The sequence below is a fragment of the Triplophysa rosa genome, linkage group LG23 (genome assembly GCF_024868665.1).
Source record: "Triplophysa rosa linkage group LG23, Trosa_1v2, whole genome shotgun sequence".
NCBI lineage: Eukaryota > Metazoa > Chordata > Actinopteri > Cypriniformes > Nemacheilidae > Triplophysa > Triplophysa rosa.
In genome coordinates, this window is record NC_079912.1 from 19,569,543 (window position 1) to 19,591,940 (window position 22,398).

General features: G+C 39.0%; 2 protein-coding genes across 8 annotated transcripts in view; one reads left to right on the top strand and one right to left on the bottom strand.

Annotated features, from left to right (window-relative positions):
• Window positions 1-22,398, bottom strand: part of dtna (dystrobrevin, alpha) — a 48,306-nt gene that overhangs the window by 18,116 nt on the left and 7,792 nt on the right. For 2 of the 6 annotated variants that reach the window (XM_057323390.1, XM_057323394.1), the window contains exon 1: window positions 141-172. The exons of 1 other annotated variant lie outside the window; for it this stretch is intronic. In XM_057323390.1, coding sequence (XP_057179373.1) covers window positions 141-157 — 17 coding nt within the window. In that variant the 5' untranslated portion in view covers window positions 158-172. Of the gene's footprint in view, window positions 1-140; window positions 173-2,123; window positions 2,339-4,015; window positions 4,143-6,145; window positions 6,277-22,398 lie in introns of those variants that run through there. 3 more of the 6 variants (XM_057323392.1, XM_057323391.1, XM_057323395.1) reach the window with 3 other exon arrangements.
• Window positions 2,820-22,398, top strand: part of LOC130547427 (coiled-coil domain-containing protein 178) — a 34,270-nt gene continuing 14,691 nt past the window's right edge. The window contains exons 1-18 of one of the 2 annotated variants that reach the window (XM_057323389.1): window positions 2,820-2,941; window positions 3,247-3,311; window positions 4,024-4,157; window positions 4,436-4,491; window positions 4,683-4,762; window positions 4,981-5,184; window positions 5,573-5,793; window positions 5,994-6,136; window positions 8,108-8,261; window positions 8,436-8,531; window positions 9,161-9,297; window positions 11,300-11,483; window positions 12,774-12,836; window positions 12,922-13,083; window positions 13,310-13,423; window positions 14,044-14,189; window positions 14,278-14,437; window positions 19,470-19,619. In XM_057323389.1, coding sequence (XP_057179372.1) covers window positions 3,257-3,311; window positions 4,024-4,157; window positions 4,436-4,491; window positions 4,683-4,762; window positions 4,981-5,184; window positions 5,573-5,793; window positions 5,994-6,136; window positions 8,108-8,261; window positions 8,436-8,531; window positions 9,161-9,297; window positions 11,300-11,483; window positions 12,774-12,836; window positions 12,922-13,083; window positions 13,310-13,423; window positions 14,044-14,189; window positions 14,278-14,437; window positions 19,470-19,520 — 2,160 coding nt within the window. In that variant the 5' untranslated portion in view covers window positions 2,820-2,941; window positions 3,247-3,256 and the 3' untranslated portion in view covers window positions 19,521-19,619. Of the gene's footprint in view, window positions 2,942-3,246; window positions 3,312-4,023; window positions 4,158-4,435; window positions 4,492-4,682; window positions 4,763-4,980; window positions 5,185-5,572; window positions 5,794-5,993; window positions 6,137-8,107; window positions 8,262-8,435; window positions 8,532-9,160; window positions 9,298-11,299; window positions 11,484-12,773; window positions 12,837-12,921; window positions 13,084-13,309; window positions 13,424-14,043; window positions 14,190-14,277; window positions 15,353-19,469; window positions 19,620-22,398 lie in introns of those variants that run through there. The other variant, XM_057323388.1, reaches the window with a different exon arrangement.

Below are 22,398 nucleotides of genomic sequence, written 5' to 3' on the forward strand. Positions count from 1 at the left end.
GTGTTATTTAATGTTATGATTCTAGGTCCATCACGGAAGGTACAATGTACAGTATAACCAAACTCGCTCTACATGAAAAGAAACGTAAAGTATCATTTAGAGAGCACAAGCAAACAAGAAAACCCAAACCATGCAGATACCCTTCAGACAGCACCATGATCCTGTTCCCGCAAACACCGAGGGACTGAAACGGGTCTGATCGCTCTAATAATGTTCTTCCTCAGGTCCGACTTCACAACAAAAGCAGCCCATAGATTTCTTGGCAACCCACTGAAAGGAGAAGCCGTCAGGATCCGGCATGTGTCGCCTCTATCTTTAACTTCCAATAAGAGACTCACATTCCTGTCGGGCATAGACGGCTCGCTTAGCTCCGGTTGCAAGTTTGTACCGTCTCCCGGCCCTCCGCTGGGAGGTCTGGTCCTTTATGAAGGGGTCTGTGGACCTTATTTGCAGTTTAAAGACACTCGGTGTGAAATTATTAGGCAAAATGATGAGGACACGCTAGAACGGGTTACTAGAGAAGACTGTAATTCAAGCTCTCTAATGGGACACTTCCAGAGAGATGCTATATTTCACACAGCCTTTCTCCTACATTCTCTCGCTCTCTCTCTTTATTGTGGCTCTGGGATCTCCAGGCCTATAAATATCCTTTTGGACACTAGGTGCCATCCAGGCGTTTTGAGCCCTACTCCATTTTTGTCACTGCCTTTGTGAGATTTATTGAGTACACCAAGAACAAGAAATGATGCTTTTGGATTCTGCTCCTTTGATAAACAGCCAGTGACCGCGGAATATTTACGGGAGGAAAGTCAAGGGAGTCCCACGTAAAGCAGCTGTTCGGAGTGTCTCTGAGTAATTAGCAGCGGATTACTTCCATCATCCTGTCTGTGGGAGTACATGACAGCTAATGCTGCTGCATTTCTCCGAAACCACGTAATGCATCTGTCTGAGAAAGGGCACGACTACTGTACATCCCAGGGGAAGCTGATATCAATGCAAAACATGTAACGCTGAAAGCAAAGATTTATGAAGCTTTCGTATTGCTTAACAGGCCTTAAATATAGCGCAGAATTACACGTCACACATCATCAGCAAATGTATATTTGTGAATCAGTCTCAAACTGGTCATGAGCCACGAATAGGTTGAAGTGTGCGGATGCTAAAATGGACATCCTTGAAAACCTTGAACCAAAAAAATGATACAACACAAGTGCAGCATTATCTTTTGTGCTGTTTCGCATTTAGAAAAAATCTCAAATTTGGTGTATAGTTTGGCATGCTGTTGGGCCTGCAGGTCATTGTTATGTTATTAGTTCTTTAATATTCAGACTTTTTGAGATTATTATATATGATGTAACGCACATAAAGATGTGAAAAACATCCCGAGAGAACTCCACACGGCCCAGGCGCGCCAGAGGCAACCATCACTCCATGACTTTCTCCATCAGTCAGATTCAGTGATTTAAAAGCCGGATGCTACTCTGATCATCATCACCGTGACGCCGCAAAGGACTCTGGATAAAGACTTACGGCCCATTCATTCTGTGATTTACTTATGCTGGTTCACCGGACACTATTTCTCTTGTCTTCACTGTAAAGGAGCATTACGTGAGGGTTAATTTAGCTATATTGAGCCTCAATGACCGGTCAAAGTGGCTCGTTTTTGCCAGCATTGACTAAAGATGATGCACTAAAACATACTAAACTGTAGTATGATTACCTCTTGTTCAAATTCTATTCTTTCTGACATTCCATAAAAAAATAGAGGAAATCCAAATATGACATCATTGCATGCTCGAGTAATGAGCATTTTAAACTGAGTATTGCCTGACCACACAAAGAAATTGTATCGTAAACCAACACACATGCAAACGAAATCAGCAACAACTACATACATATGCAAGCCACGCTAAGCAGAATTGAAATCCATTTCAAATAGAGTTAATGGCCCATCAGACTTTTGCGCTCGAACACGATGATTTAGGACAGTATCTTTCATATGCTTACTCTACACGTCATACATTCTCAATCAGCATCATGCATTTAATAGTAAAGTAGACCGGTGAGCATTGACAATGAAGCTCTAACAGAGGCGCCTGGATCTCTGTGCACTTGCTACTCACCAAACGCGTGTCATCGCAGAAACGGCTTTAGATCCTTTAAACCCTCCGCTTTCAAGGAAGAACATCTGCGCCACATCGACGCATCACATCGACGACAGTTTTACAGTTTAAACGCAAATTCACGCTTTCGGTCGCGGGGAGCAGCGCGGAGTCTTCTGATCTCCGGCGTACATTTGCTTTGATGTGACGTAATGCTCCTCGGGCGATGACGTCATGCGGGATCTCTCCGCTGAACCCAGCCATGATGCTCATAAGCCATGAGCAAATAAATGTGAAATTTTCCTTAAAATGTTAGAGAAGAGTATATACTTACAATACATACAAATACATAGAGAAATTAAAATATAAATGATCATTTATTATTAGTTCATTTATTTATCAGCTAATGTATTGAATGAAAATGATATAATACACCATTTTCTCAAGACGGAAAATGATAGAAATTTACAAAAATGCAAACATGAAAATATTTTGTTGGCTTTAGCGTCACAAAATAGATCGTCTGTTTGTTGCTCTTTTCCTCTCACCCGGCATAAAGTTAATACGTGATTTTATTCACCACTTTGCGACCCTGAAAAGACTTTTCTTCTCGCGCTTTCTCAGTTTTGTACTTTTGTCCATTGTCTCTGCGGTGAATGAAGGCCTTTCCTGTTGCTTAGCAACCGCGCGCGTGCACAAACTGTGCGGGCTGGAAACTGAAGTGTCGCGTCACACAATACCAGGGTAAATGTGTTAACGTGTACCACATCGCGCTTGTTGCCTCGTTAATAAGTAAATGACGTTGATGGCTCAACTTTCTGCGCTTTAGCAGAGAAAACGTAAGTACTTAAAGGACTTCAAACCTGTTGTTTTGTTGTTGTAAGTTACCCCGTGTAACCTCTTTCATTACTGATTAACGTATGATAACAGAGCAGTTAAAGTGCTGTTTAGTTTTATTTAAGACATGTCACACATGCATGAAGCCAATATGAATGAAATCAATAAAAACGTTTTTAAAATACATTTGTGTGCAGGCTAACGAAAATCCTGCGAATGGTCAACAGTGTTTTCCCAAACTGTATATTGAGTAAATATTGATTGATCGATTCACAGTCATTGATTAATGTTTCACAATGTGATGCAGATATTGAGGGATGCCTGACATAAAGTTACTCAAACTTCCTTCAAGTGAGGGAGCATTCTTACAAGGTAAATTATAAAGCCGACATTAAAGGCAACGTGTTTGCTAAACTGTTCACTCACAGTTTAAATTAGTATTCATTCATTTAGTATTTAAATACTAAAACCATGTTGTTCATGGTGTCACAGTAAATTATTACTCAAGCATTTATATTCAGGATTTACATTTTAAAGTCAACATAGAATTAAAATGAACCCTTTATTTGAAGAGTTTGGTTCCAAAATGAGACTTTTTTAAAACATTCCAAAATCATGTTTTTTTATTGTGCATTCCAATTCATATAAAACAAACTGCGGTTGGTTAGTTTTGATTTAAGCCAACTAATACAGCTAACTAGCACAATAAAAACATGATCTTTGAAAAAAAACAAGTTATCTATAAAAGTAAAAAAATGAGTTCTCTCATTTTGGAACCAAACTCTTCATTTACTTTCTTAGTACTTGTTGTTCCTGGTGTTTTGTGAATAATTCATGTTGTTCTAAATAAAAAAATCCATCAACTAAATCATTTGACATGAAAATATGCCTCTTTCTTGTTTTTTTCAATCCCTTCCCTGGGTCTGATATGTAAAACAGTCTAGTGACCATCCAGTCCATTACAGATTTACAGAGACCCAAGACCCGGCCTACTGTACATCCCTGATCAATATAAAACTAAAACAAACGATTGTGAAAGGCCATTTGATGCTATTTCATGTTGTCTTGGTGTATACCTTTGAAGATGGAAATGTTTCAGCGCAGACAGTTTGCTCCAGCAGGCGACGCAGCTGTGCTCTGGTTAACACTCCCACACCATGTGTGAGGAAAGCGGTGTGTCACATCCAAGAGCTGAGGACAAAACTGGAAGGCCAAAAGGTAAAACCATGAATACTCTGTACAAACAGACCCACAGCTATGGGGATTTTTATGAAGAAAAACGTCACATACGAACACAACCTGCACATACATGTCATGACTGAGCAAACCATGACAGCACACAGAGGCGAGATCTTCCCATTGAGCCCTATAGAGGAAGACCGGCAGCAGCACGCAGATCAAAGGCAGATTGAGCGGACGTGTCTATGGGTTGAATGTTCTGTTCTCTCCTCTCACATTACATAATGAATGAATAATGAATGTGTCTTCTCTTCTAGGGTGGTAATGCTCAGCATGAAACCGAGAATGAAAACAACCACAGTAACATTTGGAAGTGAGCCATGAAGCATTATAGGTTTTCCATATCAAATTATTCATCCATTGTAACCATGATTCCAGTAAGAGGCCAGTTACGGTCAGCGTTCATGACGTCTGTGCCCATTATACAAGCGTGTTAACATGATATCAGGTGATAACTGTGCGCCAATCACGGTTGTTTCAGTGTTTGTTTATTCGTGTTTTCAGATGTGTACCATCTAGCGATGGTAGAGATGAGGATGTCACCGCAGAACTGTGTATCGAAGGCTTGGGTTTTTGTGCTGAAGGTGATGATGGACCTGAAACCTAATATGCATCAAGTTAACCTGGGATTTATTCATTCTTCTCGCTTAAGATGAAACAATATGGATTTAATCACAGCCTCATGTTTTCTGCCATGCAAAATCACTTTCATTTTCTTAAACAATTTTTCCAGATTTCATTTTTAAGCAATATTTGGGGTTGTGTGAAAAATGTCTTGTCTTTACAATATCTTTGTGGATAGGGAGTGAGCTGTTGACTCCACGTTGGAAGGAAACTGTAGATGTTCTGGCAGAGGTGATGTGTTTGATGGAGCGTCTTGAGCTGGACCGGAGAGATGCAGAGAAGGCCCTGCTGGAGGAGAAGGAGAAAGCCAAGAAACTTGTACAGAAACAAGACAGTCTCGCTCACTGGGAGCAGCAGGAGTTTCCTATTGCAATGGAGAAAGGTCAGGCTGGATGTTAATCCATTTCATCCCTCCTCCACCCCGACTCCTCACTATTACACCCTCTCCTTACCCGGGGGGGGGGGGGGTCTGGGCTCGGGCAAACACAGAGATCGGAGATCGGAGCCCTCGCCCCGGACAGCACGCCAAATACGCATACAATATTCTCTGCTTAATTAAACTGCCGTCTATTTAATTAAAGGCGAACTCGTGAAGCAGACAGTGGGGGGTTTCTTAACATCAGTTGTCAATACCAGTTGTTAATTCATTTGACGTGATTCCTTTATGATTTAAAACTTGTATATTTTGTCCACCCAGTGCTCAATATTTGGATAAATGCACATTATAGATGGCCTTACAGCGGTTCAAAGCCTTGTATTTTCACCTTCAGAGCGTGACGCCTGCTGCCCAGACATCGCTGAGCTGACGTGGCGACTGAAAACAAGGAGAGATCAGCAGCCGCAGGTGAGAGACAGGCTGACCCGCGCGGAGATGCTGAACCGCCGTCTGAATGAGGATATTGATTTCATGAGGGAACACGGGCCGCTTGTGGAGGAGAGACTCCGGACGGAGGAGGAAATCATGAAGCACATCCGAACAACAGAAAGTCAGGTGTGTTTGTTTGGTGGCCCTTAAATCAATGAGACACAAATGAAGAAGAGGAAGAGTTTTCAATCTGAGCTAAAAAATCATTCAATTAAAGCTGAAGTGTGTAATTGTTTTGATCATTTTCTACCTAAATAAAAGAGTGATTTTACATCCCTTGCTGTATATAGTCATGATACCATAAACATATCTGTTTACAAACACAGACCCGCGAGACGCTTACGAATGTCTCGCAAGAGCTGAAAGATTTTCAGCTGGAGTTTAAAGAGGAGCAGATCAGAGCCGACACAGAGAAACACAACACCAACAAAGACATCCAAACATTAAAAAATCATCTGAGTGACAAACTGTGAGTTACCTTTTATCATTCGTACTCCACTGACATCAGATCTGTTTCATTTCAATACACGGTCCAGACAGAAGGTGTCACTAAAATGCTACAATCGCCTTCCTCCGATTCCAAAGCAGCACTTACCTTGAAGCATTAGACAGAAAAAATCCATATCGTTTGACTGATGCCGTTATATCTTTTTATTGCTCACACATTTGCACAAAATTGTTTCGTTCTGCAAAGCAGTGCTATTTTGCGCTTGAATTGAAACAATGAAAAAATCGAACATGAAAACTTTTTTACTTTGTGAATGTATGTTTTAAACTGATGGTAGATGTGTGAAAATGTCATTGGGCGGATTTTAAGGCTCAAACAATGTTAAGTGACAGAAAGAGATATTCTTTGACAAATAATAGACTTAGATCTACTGTTTTTTATCTTTTAAAATAAAGCTTTAAAGTCCCTGTGAAACGGAAGTTGCGATCGTTTTTACTTCAGTATTTTGACGCATTTCCGAGTGAAATAGAATTTCTAATGAGAAATAATCGTCTTTCTCTGCGGTTTGATTGGATGTATAAAAACAGCCGTTGCATTTTGAAATGAAACTGGCAGCTAGGGCTGTCACGATTATGACATTCGATTGACGATTAATTGTCTAATAAATCATTGCGATTATGGCGATTAATTGTCTGTTTTAGGGCTTTGGCGATTATGACGATTAATTGTCTGTTTTTGAGCTTTGACATTTAATTCTCATTCATTTTTGATTCAGCGATTGAAACGACCATATTGTTCTGAATACAAGCTATGTTTTTTTCTTGGAAATACATCGGAAAAAATTGGGTCATCATATATTTAAGGTTTAGGCTTTTACTGTCAATAATACAACCGCCAAACACTTGTAAATGAAGTAAATTGATCAGGTGTGAATTGAAGCCACCATTAAAATTTGATTTCAAATTTTTTCTCACTTGCAAGACTACAGTACAATCTTACTTGTGTGTTAATGAAATTTTGGTAGACTGGTTTTCACACTGAGATTTGCTTAAATAATATTAAATTGTACTGCAGGTAATTTGTATATGTTTTTTTTTTTTAAGTGATTGTGTTGTGGTGGTACATTTGACAAGTATTACCATGCTTTAGTAACAATATATACACTAAAATATGCAATATGCAGATGCACTACAGCTCCCCCTAGTGTCTTCTATAGAGATGTGCGATAATTGCGATGATCTGAAATCATCGCGATGAGGTCAAACAATCGAGATGAGACGATTATTTAACAATCGTGACAGCCCTACTGGCAGCAGACTGACGGTTGAAAGGGAGGAGTTAACGGATGCTCCGCTCAAGCCGCCTAACATACGTCATCAGAGATGGATAGTCATTACAGGACAGAAGTGCATTTTCAGATTTTAACTAAAGATTAGGAGGGCACATGAATTTTAAAAAGAGAACGACCCACATCGATCAACTATTTACACTAAACGCTGCAATATTTCATCAAAAAATAGGCATTGTCATTTTTTATTTCACTGGGACTTTAAGGTTAAAACCTTACAGTACACTGTACAGTTTATAAATCACAGTTGCTGTAACTGGTCATCACTTCTTGTTTAACATTATTCATCTTTAGCTGTTTTTGCAGTTCCATTAAACAGTCGTTGTATCATCAATCAAACTGTAAATGCTCAGTCTAAATTAGGTTAGGTACAAAAGCTTTGCTTTGACTTTATGTAGTCAAAACTGTAGTCCGTGGACATACTCTTAAAACGTATAGCTGGAATGCTCTGCAAGTTGCTTTGGATGAAACTGTCTGTCAATGCATAAACGTAAATGACACTCACTATAAACATCGCAAGATCCAAGATAAGGTGAGGTTTACAAACAGATTCATAAAGGCAAAGGCTTTCCTTCCATCTGTAGTATGGAGCGGTTTCTAGACGTTCTACAGGAGAGACACAATTTCTCTTTCTCTGCTTACAGGAGTGAGTTACACCAGCTGCAGTCACAGTGTGAGATTTTTCACAGAAGCATTAAAAAGTCTCAAGAAAAAGTAACATTGAGAGACAGCCAAATCAAAGCTGTGCTGCAAGAGATCCGCCAGTTTGAGAGGCAGCGAGCAAACAGAAATGATGCCGTCAGTATACTGTACATTCACCAGACACTTTACTGCTTTCAGATCAAGATCAAGATATTCTTTACTGTGAATTTCTTATCATAGCGTGTCATATCTATTATAAGCTTGTTGGCATTACATTCACAGTAACACAAGTAATAGCTTCTTAAGGATATCACTCTCCATCCTTTCTAGGTCATGACATTAAAAGAAAGAATAGAGGATAAAGAAGAGATATTCACCACAACAAACAAGCAACTACTACAACTTCAGACGCAAATACAAACCACCGTAAGTATATGAAAGCACATTAGAGAATTTGATGTCTGAGAGAAGGTGATGTTGAGAGGTGAAATGATGTGTGGGAGATGTCAACCCCCGTGTCCTCTGGAGGGCAGGAAAGCCCCACGATTCCTTGCACCGATCTGCCGTGTTTATTCTTGTAGAGCCTCCATTTTGTCTAAGCCCTGATTTCACAATTACAGGTCCGCTTGAGCGAACGAGCCGCGGTGCGCTCAGCTGTCTCCTGAGCTGTTTGTTTATTCCTCTTTAAATTTGTATTTCTCCGTTTCTTTTGCAGCTTCTTTTCTGCGTTTGAAAAGTGTGAAAACTTTTGACATTTGGAACAGAGCTTTGTTTAACCATAGGTGGCGCTATGTTAGGGCTGAGTTTGTACACATTTTTTGACGTGTGCAAATGTTTTAAAAAAATGATTTAAATCAGAGTTGAAATGGGCCGTGTCACATATATATATATATATACAGTAAATATAACCAAGTCTTTTATAGCTGATTTGTTTTGTGCACATTAAAAAAGAAACAATACCATATAACACGAGAACATAAACGCTTGAGTTTCATACTAGCGCACATAGATTGTAAATCAGTGTCAATAAGATGCAGCTCTTTCTCATTTATCAGAAAGGTGAAGGTGACGAGAAGGTCTCTGGATCGAATGCACTCTTGAGTCAAAAGAGACGGGATTTATTGGCCCTGCGAGCTGAAAACGAAGAGCGCACACTGGAAATAGAAGATTACAAGAAAAAGATTCGCCAAAGGTTTGTCTCACAATATTCACGTCTGCATTTCACTTTGAAATGTGGTGAATTGTCAGCAGTGGCATCTCACGCCTAAAAAAATGCAGACTTTGATATAGACTTTGACGCAAAAGTAGACATGGTATATAACGGCTTAAGAGTTCAATAGAAACCTTCTGTAAAAGATTCGATTTTAACCTTTGAAAGGTTTACTAACAGCATCAAACTGTAAAACTCTTTCTGGGTTAAACTGAAACTTTTCTATTAAAGGGGTGATATGACACGGCTGAAAGGAATATTATGGTTTGTTTTAGATGTGATGTAATGTGTCTACAGGATTTAAGGTTAAAAACGCATGTTTGTAACTCCTCTTTGCTCCGCCTCTCTGAAAGATTTTAAATAAAGCTCATGGCTCTGAAAAGCGAGGTGTGCTGTGATTGGCCAGTTCACCAGTGCGTGGAGATTGGTGGAATACTGCAAGCGTGTGAGGGAAATGTAACGCCTCTGACCATGTTTGGAACATCAGGTTCCTCTTCAGTTGTGCTGACAGGTACGCCCACCTTACTTGCGTCTACATTTGGGCGGTCTTAGTCAAATCAGACCACCAACTGACGTAGATTTGTGGGGGTGTGGCTACACGAGGTGTTTCAGGCAGGTCTGGGTGAGCGTTCGCTTTTACATAGAATGACTCTTTTGTTCCCACACTTTCATTTCTGCAATTTTACACGTCTAATACACGCATGAGCAACTTATAACACACCAAAGACACAGAAAAACACGTGTTCACGCCATATGACCCCTTTAAAGAGGCTATGAGACAAGAATTGGTTGCCATACACAAATCTCACCAGAACAGAATGCATATAAACGGGTTTTTAAAGGATAATCATTTGTCATGTATGTAATATGACTTTTTCTGCAGAAGACAAAACAAGGTATTTTGAAGAATGTGGGCGGAACCCGTTGACTTCAGTTGTATGGACACAAAACCAATGCAAGTCAATGGGTACTGTTGTTCTTCAAAATATCTTCTTTTGTGTTCTGCAGAAGAACGAAAGTCTGAAATGACAAGAAGGTAAGTAAATGATGCCAGAATTTTCATTTTTGAGCAAACTATCCCTTTAATCCTTTGGATTCCTGGTTCTATTATGAACGGTTCACGGTGCACGTTATTCCAAAAATAATGTTAGTCTTCTCTGGTTTTTTATCATTTCCCTCTGAAACATGCTACATTACAGAAGTAAACTGGGCAGCGCACATGGTTTCATGTTGACTTTAAAATACAAATGATTGAAATAATGTAAGAATCTGGACCTTGTAATCGTTTATAACTATATAGGACAATTTTAGAACGGATTCCGTGTCGGGGGTTGAAACCGAAATGACAACACGGAGAAATGAGCTGGAAATGTCTTGTGGTTCATTGGTCTGTTGTGTGAGTGCTGGATTCTTTAATTATCAACACAGAATGTGTGTTCTGCAGATCATGTCATGAAATCACGCAACAACTGTTATTCCACTTCATTAAAAATGTGAAGGTGTGTGCGACGTCGCCACCAAAATGAAAACGCTGTGAAGCAGCACCACGGCATGAACTAATATAGCATTGGAAAGCGCCTGTTTAAATTGTGTTGAATTTGTTTTGTTTATGTCAAATGTGGTCACTACTGTAAACAGATGTTGGAGTAAATGGTCAAAGTAGGGCAGAAGAAAACCATTGGTCAGATTCTGTAATAACCAAATGTCCTGTTGCCAAAGTTGCAAACAGATCATTGTTTTAAAATCGTCCCACGCACGAATGACTGACTGAAGATGGAATGTACAGTAATAACACAATTGGAGCACTTGAGTCTCGAGGAAGCACTTCGGCATCCCGTTCTCAAAAGGATTTCACTTTTGAATTATGCTGAATGCTGCGCAAGCATCTTTGTGGGCAGTCAGCTCTCAGCACATTGCGTTGTGGCCGTCTCCAGAGACAGGCCGTGTTTTATGATGTTGTTTAACTGTGGCGCTGTCGTTCCAGTGAACACGCTGCGACACGGCTGCAGAAAGACCGTAAACGCTTGATGCTGAAGATCAACCTGAACGAGGAGCAGAGAAAAGAGGCCGAAGACGAACTCGAGCGGGTGTCTGACGACCACGCGTGCACCAAAAATGAGCTGGGCCACCTGGAGCGACTGACGTATCTGGAGGAGCTCGGGAACAGGGTAAAGATTATTACAATTATTTAGCAACGTTACTTGATGAACTATTTATATCACTTTATATTAACACATATTAACTGTGTTTTATTTTAGTATCAACTTCAAACGTTTCTTCTAAAATTGCTTAGAAGACATAAAAAGAGTTGTTAAGATCCATGAAGAGCATGGAGGTGTAAAGGCTGAAGTATGGCTCCCTTTTGACGCACACGCGAGAGACAGCGTACAGTGCGCGTGACGCAAATTTCGTCATCAGAATAATACATGTACTGTACGCGCACCGCCGGAATTTTGTCACCTCACGTACAAAGTACACGCAGGTCGCGCGTTCCATTTCTTGTAGTAATTAGTTTAACCAGAGATGCTCTTATTATAGCGATGCGAGGGTCTGTAATACTTCCAATTGGAGAACCCGTAACAGCTAACAAAACCCATTGACATCCATTCAAAAACTAGCATCCGGTCTCTTTTCCTGCGTTCCGCTGAAGCCGGGGCGTTAGCATTAGCCGTTACGCTTTTTTGCCTAATGGTTGCAGGCTTTTCTTTGAAAAGGGTTTTAGTTTAATCACCAGGTGGGAACCGTGTCCTGGGAGCATCGATTCAAGGCAGTAGAAGAAAACCTGCCCCCTGTAGGCCCGGAGAGGTATTGCAATATATCGTAATGCGTCAAAACCAGTGTGTACTTTGCAAGGCTGTTCGTGTACACTCGACTCGCGTACGCCTAATAAAAGAAGTATGCCAAAGGCTTTAAGTGAATGTAGATTGTAGAGGTCAAATAATCTGGATTAGGGTCAATTTGATAAGAAATGTTTGAGTTGATCTTGAGATCTTCAAGAATATTGACTTTTGATCACAGCTGAGTTTGACACATTGTTGATATCTTTTCTCAAACTCTAATGACAGACACACTTGTGAGATTTCTGACTCTTTTTCTCAAGAGAAATATCTGAGACGCAGAAGACTTAAGCAAAACTTTCCATTTGTCTAGGCGAAATATACCCTTAAAAATAAAGGTGCTTAAAAGGCTCTTCACAGCGATGCAATAGAAGAATCATTGTTGGTTCCACAACCATTCAGTCAAATCTCTTTCTTGCGTTTTATCATCTGAAGAACCTTTTTTTGAAAAAGAAAGGTTCTTCAGATGTTCTTCTATGGCATCCAAGAACCTTGTGAAGCACCTTTTTTAAGAGTGTAACTGACACAATAAAGAGATCTCATCTGTGATTTTATGGGATACTTTATAATCTGATCCATTGTGATGATTTTATTGTCATGTTTTCTCTTTTTATGGGTTAGAAACAAATAGAAGTGATGAGGATACAGATAGCGGATGAAATGAAGACTTTCGATATTCTCAAGGTGAAATCAAACATCCCTAATGAAGAGCATTATTAAAGGAGTGAAGGATTATTTGTGAACTCGGTGTGTTTGTGTGGTGTGTCAGGGAGATATCGCCACTGCTGCAGCAGAACTGAGTCGCGAACAAACACAGTGTGAGAGAGCGAAGATCGAGCTACAGAAGAAGTTTGAAGACGCTTCATCTACAACCGCTCAGCTGGAGGCAAAGGTGGAGAAACTGAGACAGAACTACACTGAGAAATCACAGGTAACTCATAGTACAATAATACTGCATCAAGGTTCCTTTAACCTGACATATTAGTGAAAACACCACTTCCTATCTCCAATGAGTTGAGTTGCATAACACAAAGTCTAGTAAATGACAAAATGTTAACCAATAAGACCAGGCCCTGTTTGAAAACCAGCATATGCATATCCAGTTTTGATGCTGGTTTGTGCTGGTTTAAGCTGTTGTTTTTTCTCTTTTTGTTCAGACAATTGAAAGCCTTAAAGCAAAACTATGTGATGTGCACGCTGCACATGAACACCTCTCAGATGAGTTTGAAAAGAAGAAGGGAGAACACCAGACATGTCTGAAATCTGTGAAGGTAAAAATGACATTTAAAATGACACTCCTATCATTTGAACTATCGCTGTTGTTAGTTCTACTAAACCCATCCTTGTTCACGTTACGTAAAGAACGCATGTAACTACATTAACAGAAGTTAACTATGTTATTTATACTAAAAATTTAGTTTAATTTAGGCTTTACTTAACAAGTGTTTGATTGGTCAACTTAACATTGTTAAGTAAAACGCAAAACCCTATAATATTGGACCTATTGTTCAGTTTACTTAATATAAACAAGTTAATGAAGTAAATTGTTAATTGGAGAAACTACTCAACATATTTGCGTGAAACCACGTGACACTACTTTTAATGTAAATCCAGCAAATCATTTTTTTGAAGCCATTTGTAGACTGTAGAGACATTCACATTGTAGTGCGTTCAACATTGTTGTTTGTTTGTGCATTTGTGTATTTATTTAGTAAAGATCCACATATAAAGGTCTTGATCTTTTGCATGGTATTTCACATGTTCAAAAATAGCTTTGGATAAAAACGTCTGCAAAATGCATAAATGTGTTATTATGTTTCTGCACATAACGTGTTGTCATGACAGCAGGTAGTATGCCACAGAAGTGATGTCATGATGTTTGTTATACTAGGACGTGTCTGGATGTCTAGATTTGACATCTGAGAAGATGTCAAACAGGATCAAGGAGCTTCGTCTGAAGTCTGAAGGCTTAAGGAAAGCTTCAGACATGATGGAGAAAACCGCCAGCGCTATGCCAGACATCATAGAGGAGCTGAAGTAAGAAATACTGTACATTACTAACTCGACATCATTATAAACAACACAGTACACTAGCTGCTAGAAAATGTGTTGTGTCTTGTTTCAGGAGTCTGTTAGACACCGCAGCATTCAAACATGGGACAGCCACAGTGGTGCTGGGTCACTTACGCAAAGACGTGACTTCCTGTGAAGAGAGGAAGTGTCGACGCGTGCAGGTTCACTCTGTTCTGTTTGCTCAGCGCCGGGCCGTCATGAAGGACATAGAGGTTATATTTCTTACATGCAAAACTATAGTTGAAGATCAGTATTTAGAGTTATAATGGAAGTAAGTTTGCTTTACCTATGGAAGGTTTAGATGTAGACCACTGCATCAGGCACCATCACGATTCACCTGTTCCTCTCCCAGAACACACCTCTACACTTATTTCTCCAATCATTCGACGAAACCTCTTATAATTTCCCGTCAGAGATAATATGTTATGTTTTGCATGAAACCCACGTATTATCGCTTCATTTTCCCAAGGAAAAAGCTATTTATTGGGGAGTCGAGATTCGGGATTATGGCCTCAGTCAGAGCCCTGCGCCTGATGAAAGTCTCACATGGCTTATCTAATGTGAAATCGCCATGTGGTATATAGTTTCATTAAACGGTGATCAAGAATGCATTAGTTCAAAACAAGAAAAGGCAATGGGGCTTAATCCGCCATGCGCGCAGAAGCAGCAAACTCCAAACAAGTTGTTGGTGCGAGACAGGAGCCGAATTAAAAGTCCTCCCTCATAGAGGCAGTCTGCCATTAACTTGCTGCAGGGCAACAGAGCAGAGAGTCTCTTTAGACTTCGTACTGGAAACAATAAAGCGCCAGCGACATTCATCGCCCATTGGAACTGGTTCGTCTTTTAACGGCTTCGACAAAGAGAGATTGTGCGGGGATGAGGCCGATTGACCCGAGGCGGGTTTGGGGCGATGCCATGCCATGCGGTCGTCAGGTGTTCATGCAGATTTACCTGAACGCTGATGCGTAACGTCCTTTTGAGAACGTTCAAGACATTCTTGTGATCGTTATAAAAAATATATTTTTCTCATTTTTCGTTGTTCTTTTTCTTTAAATGGCCTTGACCTTTTTGACTCTTGACTGGGTGTCCATTTTCTAGGATTACAACTTTGCATCAGAGTGATTATAGTTTTGATTTGAGCATTTTCAGCTTTTATTTTTAGTTTTTATGTTAATTTGAGTTCAATCTTTAGCAAATTTTGTCATTCTATTCTATTATTATAATTTTAATGCTTTAAATTTATTTAAGTTTATTTCAATTTTTCACTTTTATTTGATTTCAATGAACAAAAACACTTTCAAAATGTGAATTTCAGTAAAGTAAAAGAACCTTGCTTTGCACACCCTGCTCCGGCTGCATAACCTCACGACAATACCGAGAATCGTAAACAATTGCTTACACAATCATCCAAGACACCTTCAACATAACTGGCGGACACACTCCTCGCCGAGTTTTTATCCCCTCATCATATGCTCATGTAGCTTGTTTACTTGATGAAGTCACACGTTCAGCGAGCGGAGAAGCGGTAGGATGCAAAGTGCAGACACCATCAGTTTCTTACAGCCAATGGAGTGTAATTTGGTCCCATTTACACTCCAGAGGTGCATCATACGGGTTTTGTCAGCACCGCACGCAGTAATTAAGCTTTAAATCAATAGCTTGCATTTGTCATGTTTAGTGGCACTCTCAGCGCTGGGTTCAACTCATCAGTTTAGCGTCGGGTCCTTTTACTGCCCAGACACACTTCATTATTCCTCATTCCCAGGTAGAACAGAGAACCTTCTCTCTCTCTCTCTCTCTCTCTCTCTCTCTCCCTTGCTTCCGTAGCTCGCTCTCTCTCGGTTTGCCTCGGATGGTGACGGAGGTTTGTGCAGATGATGGGAGGCAAGCCAATCGCACAGTTGTTTATTGTCATTTGTTTACATTCTTGCTCAAGTGTTGTATGATTACTGGAGTTATTGCGTTTGGGGTGATGAGTGAATGTTTTACGTGTGTGTTGAGTAATGAACACAAACCTGGTGAGGACGTGGACGGTTACAAGTTCTCAGGTACAAAAGCTGTCGTTGGGCTGCTACTCTTTTAAAAAAAGACAATTGCACATAAAGAGTGCATATTAGTACCTCAAAGAATTACGCAGAATATACCGTCGGTTGAATTTTGAATCTGTTGAAGTCATCCAACAGCAATGTGAAAGACTGACAGCATGACAAGACACATGACAACTGTGAGAAAATTGAAGTTATTACATAATTTAAAAAACCTTTTTCTAAATACATGTGTTGTATTGCTTGTGAATCTGAACTTGTTTTCTTTGCAGTATTTGAGGTCTTTTCTGTTATTTTCGCATGTTTCCCCAGTTTTCATTTTCTGCAAATAAAAGCAAATAGAAAGAATATTGTTATTTGAAATTTGGTAGAAATATTGTTCGTAGTTCACAGAATTAAATTTTACCTAAACACATAACTATAAATAGTACATTCAGAAAAACTGAAAATAATTGTAGTTCCACGGCTGTATATCTGTACCGAAATAGTGTATTAGGACCTTTGAAAAGTGTACCATCCCAGTGACAACTTTTGTATCTTTTTCTGACAGTGTATGTGAGGGGATGTACATAATGTGCAGTGAACCCAAAAGTATTTGGACACTTAAAGATGGGGTAACGCATGCAGTGTCTGCCAATCTCATATTAATCTTGACTGCCTGTACAGTAGTATTGCATACGTCGTATCTTTGAAGAGTGTTTAGTTTGATCAGATTTATAAAAGAGAGATACAGCTGGACCATTATTTTATACATCTATCAGTTTCAAACCATCTCCAAATCCAGCGTTTATATAACATCCATCACTGAAATGCCGTGAACAAACAACCTTCCGTCAGCCGAGTGAAGCGGCATTGATGGGCGTGCTCTTTCTCTCACGCTAGCGTGTGGGCGTGCTCTTTCGCTCGGTGGATGACACGTGGGCCTGCTTTTCCGGGAAAATGGCCAATAAAAGGAATAGGGATCCAGAATTATAAAAAACTTTCCGAAACAAGTTGGAGTGCTGGGGGAGTGCATCAAGTACAGAAATACTATGTCATACGTAGGACTCGTTTTTTAACAAGTCGACCATGTTAAGCATGAGAAGCCAGCATGTTTGACAGTGTAAAGAAGTCGGAATGCATGACATACCATGTTACCCCATCTTTAAGTCACACTTACAACGTCTGAATTTCATTGCATTCGATTACATAATACCAATGAATGGTGCTAGAGCTTTTCTCACAATCATCTAATCATCTATTGTTTATTCAAACAAACTTTTTGTAAAATGTTTTGCCTGATATGTATGCTTGCTCTTTTTCTTTAAAATAATTGTCACTTGGTTAGTTATTTAGTTGTTTAATGCATTGAAATGTGTACATTTGTGTGTGTGTGTGTGTGTGTGTGTGTGTGTGTGTGTGTGTGTGTGTGTGTGAAGCTGCAATCTGTAACTTTTCCCTCTTGATTGCCACCTTGGTTTGAAACAAAAAATTGCAGTTTACTTTACATACTTATCTTGGATTGAAGTCAAATAACATTAAACTGACATTTCCTGTGAAATCATTATAAGCTTACCAGGTCTAAGATAAGAAAAGTTTTGAAGAGTTGCTGATTTTTGTTTATTTTCAATAGAAACAGTTTCATATTGCAGCGTTAAAGGAACAGTTCACCCAAATATGAAAATTCTCTCTTCATTTACTCACCCTCAAGAACTGTTTGGTTATAAGCATTCTTCCAAATATCTTTCTCTGTGTTCATCAGAACAAAGACATTTTACATATTTTGGACAACTCGAGGGTAAGTGAAGACAGAACTTTTATTTTTGGGTGAACTGTCCCTTTAACAAGATCCTTTCAACGCTCTCTATGTCATGCACACGCTTGTTATAAATGCTGAGCGACCGCTTCATTCAGAACATCATTTTGAGAGTTATCTTTATGTATCCAGAGAGTCTGTGAAAAGTAGACGCGCATACACAGCTGTTTTGGTACTCAGAATAGCTTGTGGTACTCATTTTTAAGTAAGTGTGGAACTGAAAAGCGATTTGTAACATATACAGAAAATCCTGAGTCTGGAAGTTGAAACGTCTATATGATGTGCCTTAACAGTATAACATGATCTATATACAGAGACTAAAATAGGCCATTCCGTGATTTAATGGCTTGAAGCTATACAAATGGCCGATCTAGTCACTGTCTAATATAAACGCGTTGAAGTCTCTACTAAATGCATACATTTAAATGAACTAAAACATACAACATGCAGCGTTTGCAAACACCTTTATTACATGCGGAATGTATGGATGACTTAGATGTGCCATCTAGTGGCCACAGTATTCTTAACTTTTTGTGTTCATTTATTGTTTAAAGTTACTTCTGGATTTTGACACATTTCCGAGTGAAATGGATTTTCTAATGAGAAAAATAGTGGGCGTGGCTTTTGTCTTTCTCTGCGATTTGATTGGATGTATAAAAACAGCCGTTGCATTTTGAAATGGAACTGGCAGCAGAGACTGACAGTTGAAGGGGAGGAGTTAACAGACATTAACATACGTCATTTAAGATGGATAGTCATTTCAGGACGGAAGTGCATTTTCAGATTTTAACTGAAGATTATGAGGGCACACGCATTTTAAGAAGAGAAAGACCCACATTGATCAACTATTTACAATAAACGCTGCAATATTTCATCAAAAAATAGGCATTGTAGTTTTTAATTTCCCTGGGACTTTAAGGAATTATTGCTGATTACAATACAATTAAAAGTAGGCTTCATATAAACTACTCAAGAGGTGCCATTTGTAGATCTCATCTTATTTGACATTAGCATAAGATATTTGCACAAAGCATCAATCTCTTTTATTCAATCTTGTTTAGGTGACTGTTAAACTAATAAACATTTGAACTGATATTTCCAAAATTGACAGTCAGATTTGGGTTATTATAATAGTTTGTTTTTGTGTTGCCAAGTGAAAAATATATATTTTGTCGAACAGTTGCCTGTTTTTAATCATGTAACATTTAATTAGTAACATTACAGCCTATTTTGGGGGGCATCGGGGTTGGGCGAGGGTGCGTGCACTGTGCAGTCTTCCTTCTTTTTTGTCCTTGGCTGATCACAAGCCTGAATACTGTCAATCTCCGTCCTGGTTTCTAATGCATTGTATTATAACATGTAGGAGTTTACCAGAGTTGAACAATATCTCATCATCTGTTCCAGGCAAATCTACAGAAAGCTCTTCAAGACAACCTGGTGTTAGCACAAGAATAAACGACGCTACAGAAAGCTTTAATGATAGCCAGACAAGAGGCCGTGTGTGTTTTTGACCAAAGAAACGCAGCAGACACCTACATCCAAGACCACGAGCAGGTAACGGTCATCACCACAAACATTCCCAACAGTTTGTGTGTACGCATCACGTCCATCTTCTGCATGTGCGCGTGACACGGCCGTATCCATCAATGTGATCTGAGATAGACAGCCAGCATGCAAAACAGTGACGAGAACAGAGAGGTGTGCTGCGGGCGGCTGGTTTCAGCTGGCCAGTCAGCTAGGAGGCCACTGCAGTAATCTAATCACGATGAGATAAGCTTGGTGACAGCGTCGCTCTGCCGTGCGTGCACGTGTGTTTATTCCATCCCACGCCGCAGCCGGAGCAAACGGGAGAATAGCAGATGCAAGCACTCTCTAGATCCTGCGTCTCCGGAATGCTCAGGAAAGCGCTAATATGACACATACGTCCATCACGGAGGGATGGGTGGTTTTGCTCGTGTTCATCAAAGCTCCGGCGTGTACCTGTACAGTGCAGTACATCATTCATTCTCAAACACAATGTAGTGCATGTGCCGTCTAGTCAGAGGCCTTTTGATGTCTGGTACCAAACAACCAGAGAATGAGAATTGAAGTATTACGCTTGAATTTTAGGAAGCTCTAGTAAAAGACATTCATATGGTGTATTGTTTTACACACATTTGACATTTCAGTTTGAATTAACGCCTGTTTACACCAACAGACGTAAAACTACAAACAGTTTTTAACATCAACACGTTCAAAAATATATTGCTTCAAAAGGTGCTTTAATACCATAGAAGAAGCATTTTTGGCGGTATGGTTCCAGAAAGAACACTTAAAGGGACACTTCACCCAAAAATGAAGATTCTGTCATCATGCACTCACCCTCATGTTGTTCCAAAACTGTATACATGTATTTGTTCTGTTGAACACAAGAGAAGATATTTTGAAGAATGTAGGAAAGCAAACAGCTCTGGGGCACTCTTGACTACACTGTAAAAAATCCAACTTGCAAAATGCCCCCCTACAAAGATAATAAAGTGACTTGAACATATATTCTCTATTTATGTTCAGCCAACAAAAAATATTTTGTTCTGTTGTTCATTAGTTAAACTTGATTATGTTGCGACAGCTGATGACTTACACGTATTTTTTTAAGTTGGGTGAACTTCAGTTAACTAATTAGTTTAAGTTGACTCAACTATTTGTCATTTTTCCTACTATGGTAGTCAATGGTGGCCAAGAACTGTTTGCTTTCCTACATTCTTCCAAATAACAAAGACATTTATACAGATTTGGAACAACTTGAGGATGAGTAAATAATGACAGAATTTTGATTTTTGATTTTCCTTTAACATCCCAACACTACTTCTGTTTCACAAAACTTCTTTGCATCAGAAAAAGGTTCGGATTATAAAATAGTATGAAAGAAATGTTTCTTATAAAAACCGGGAAACCAAAATCATTCTATGGCATTGCCGTGAAGAACCTTTTAAAGCCCCCTTTTTAAGACTAAATGCCATCATTTTTGGTTCCACAAAGAAACATTTATTTACAGGTTATTAAAATAACAATTTCTTACCTTTTTATAGACTAAGAAAGCCTTTTACACTACAACAAGACAGAACTTTTCGTCAGATGTATGTATGTTTAGTATTTCCATATTTTAAGAGCAAAGAATGATAAAGATACAATCATTAACATCTAAGTATGAAAAGTCACCTATAGAAATTTGCATTTAATTTATACATTTATAATATCTTTGATGAATTAGCTTAGAATCCAGACTGTTCTAATTAAGCCCGGTCTTCCAAATGGAGCAAAGCCACATGATGTCAAGATGGATGAATACCTAAATGACCTGTTCCTGAAATTTGTTGAATTTCTTTACATTGCAATTTAGTAGATTCTTTTACATGTCCAATCAAAAAAAGTGTTAAAAAGGTCAAATTAACACTCACAGTGTTTATATAATCCACACTATCAAAGTGTGGATTACATAAACACTGTGAGCGTTATTTTGACATTTTTTTAACACTGGCGATTTTGCTGTGTACAGATTATTACAAATTCTAGCCTCTGATCTACCCGTGATCTGTCACTTTAGGTATATAACAACATTTGTAGCCGTAAATCATTATAACACGATTTATTATTCTACTGCTGACAGTAAAACTCTACTGAAGAGCGAGACACATTGTTTGTTCCCCAAAAGACTAATACTCGTACAACTCTTCATCTAACTACATGAATGTTATCAAGTGAGAAATGCATGCAAAAGGCAAATCCTGTGGACGGGATTCTCCACGCTCGTGATCAAAGCCTGATTTTCTTTAACCCAGTATTCAGCCCTGTTACAGTTTGTTGTTTATTTTCAAGCTGGAGCTTCGGCTTTCTCGCTTTTAAGAGTGAATGCCATCGCGTCTTATAGCCTTTTACTACATGCTTTTCTTAACATTTCTATACATATCTGGAAGAAAATGTCCAGACGGCTAAACATCAATCAAATGAATATGGATTCTTTTGACTGCTTATCATTTTTGAAAGGATTTCTGTGCTTTTGAGATCATGTTAAGGGTCAACACGGGTCTCCAAATGACTAAAGATGTAAATTCAAACATCAAAGTCATTTTTTATGACTTAACTGACTTGTGTTTTGATTTTAAAGAACACAATTTTATTTAGCTGTTTTGCAATAAATGAACAATTGCTTTCTATTTTGTTATTTACAGTAAACTAACAGGTATAATGTGAATAATTACATAATAAGTATAATATAAAACTTGTTAGCATTTGTATCAATTGACTACCCAACATATAGTTGTATGCTAGAGAGAACTATTTATACAGATAAAGA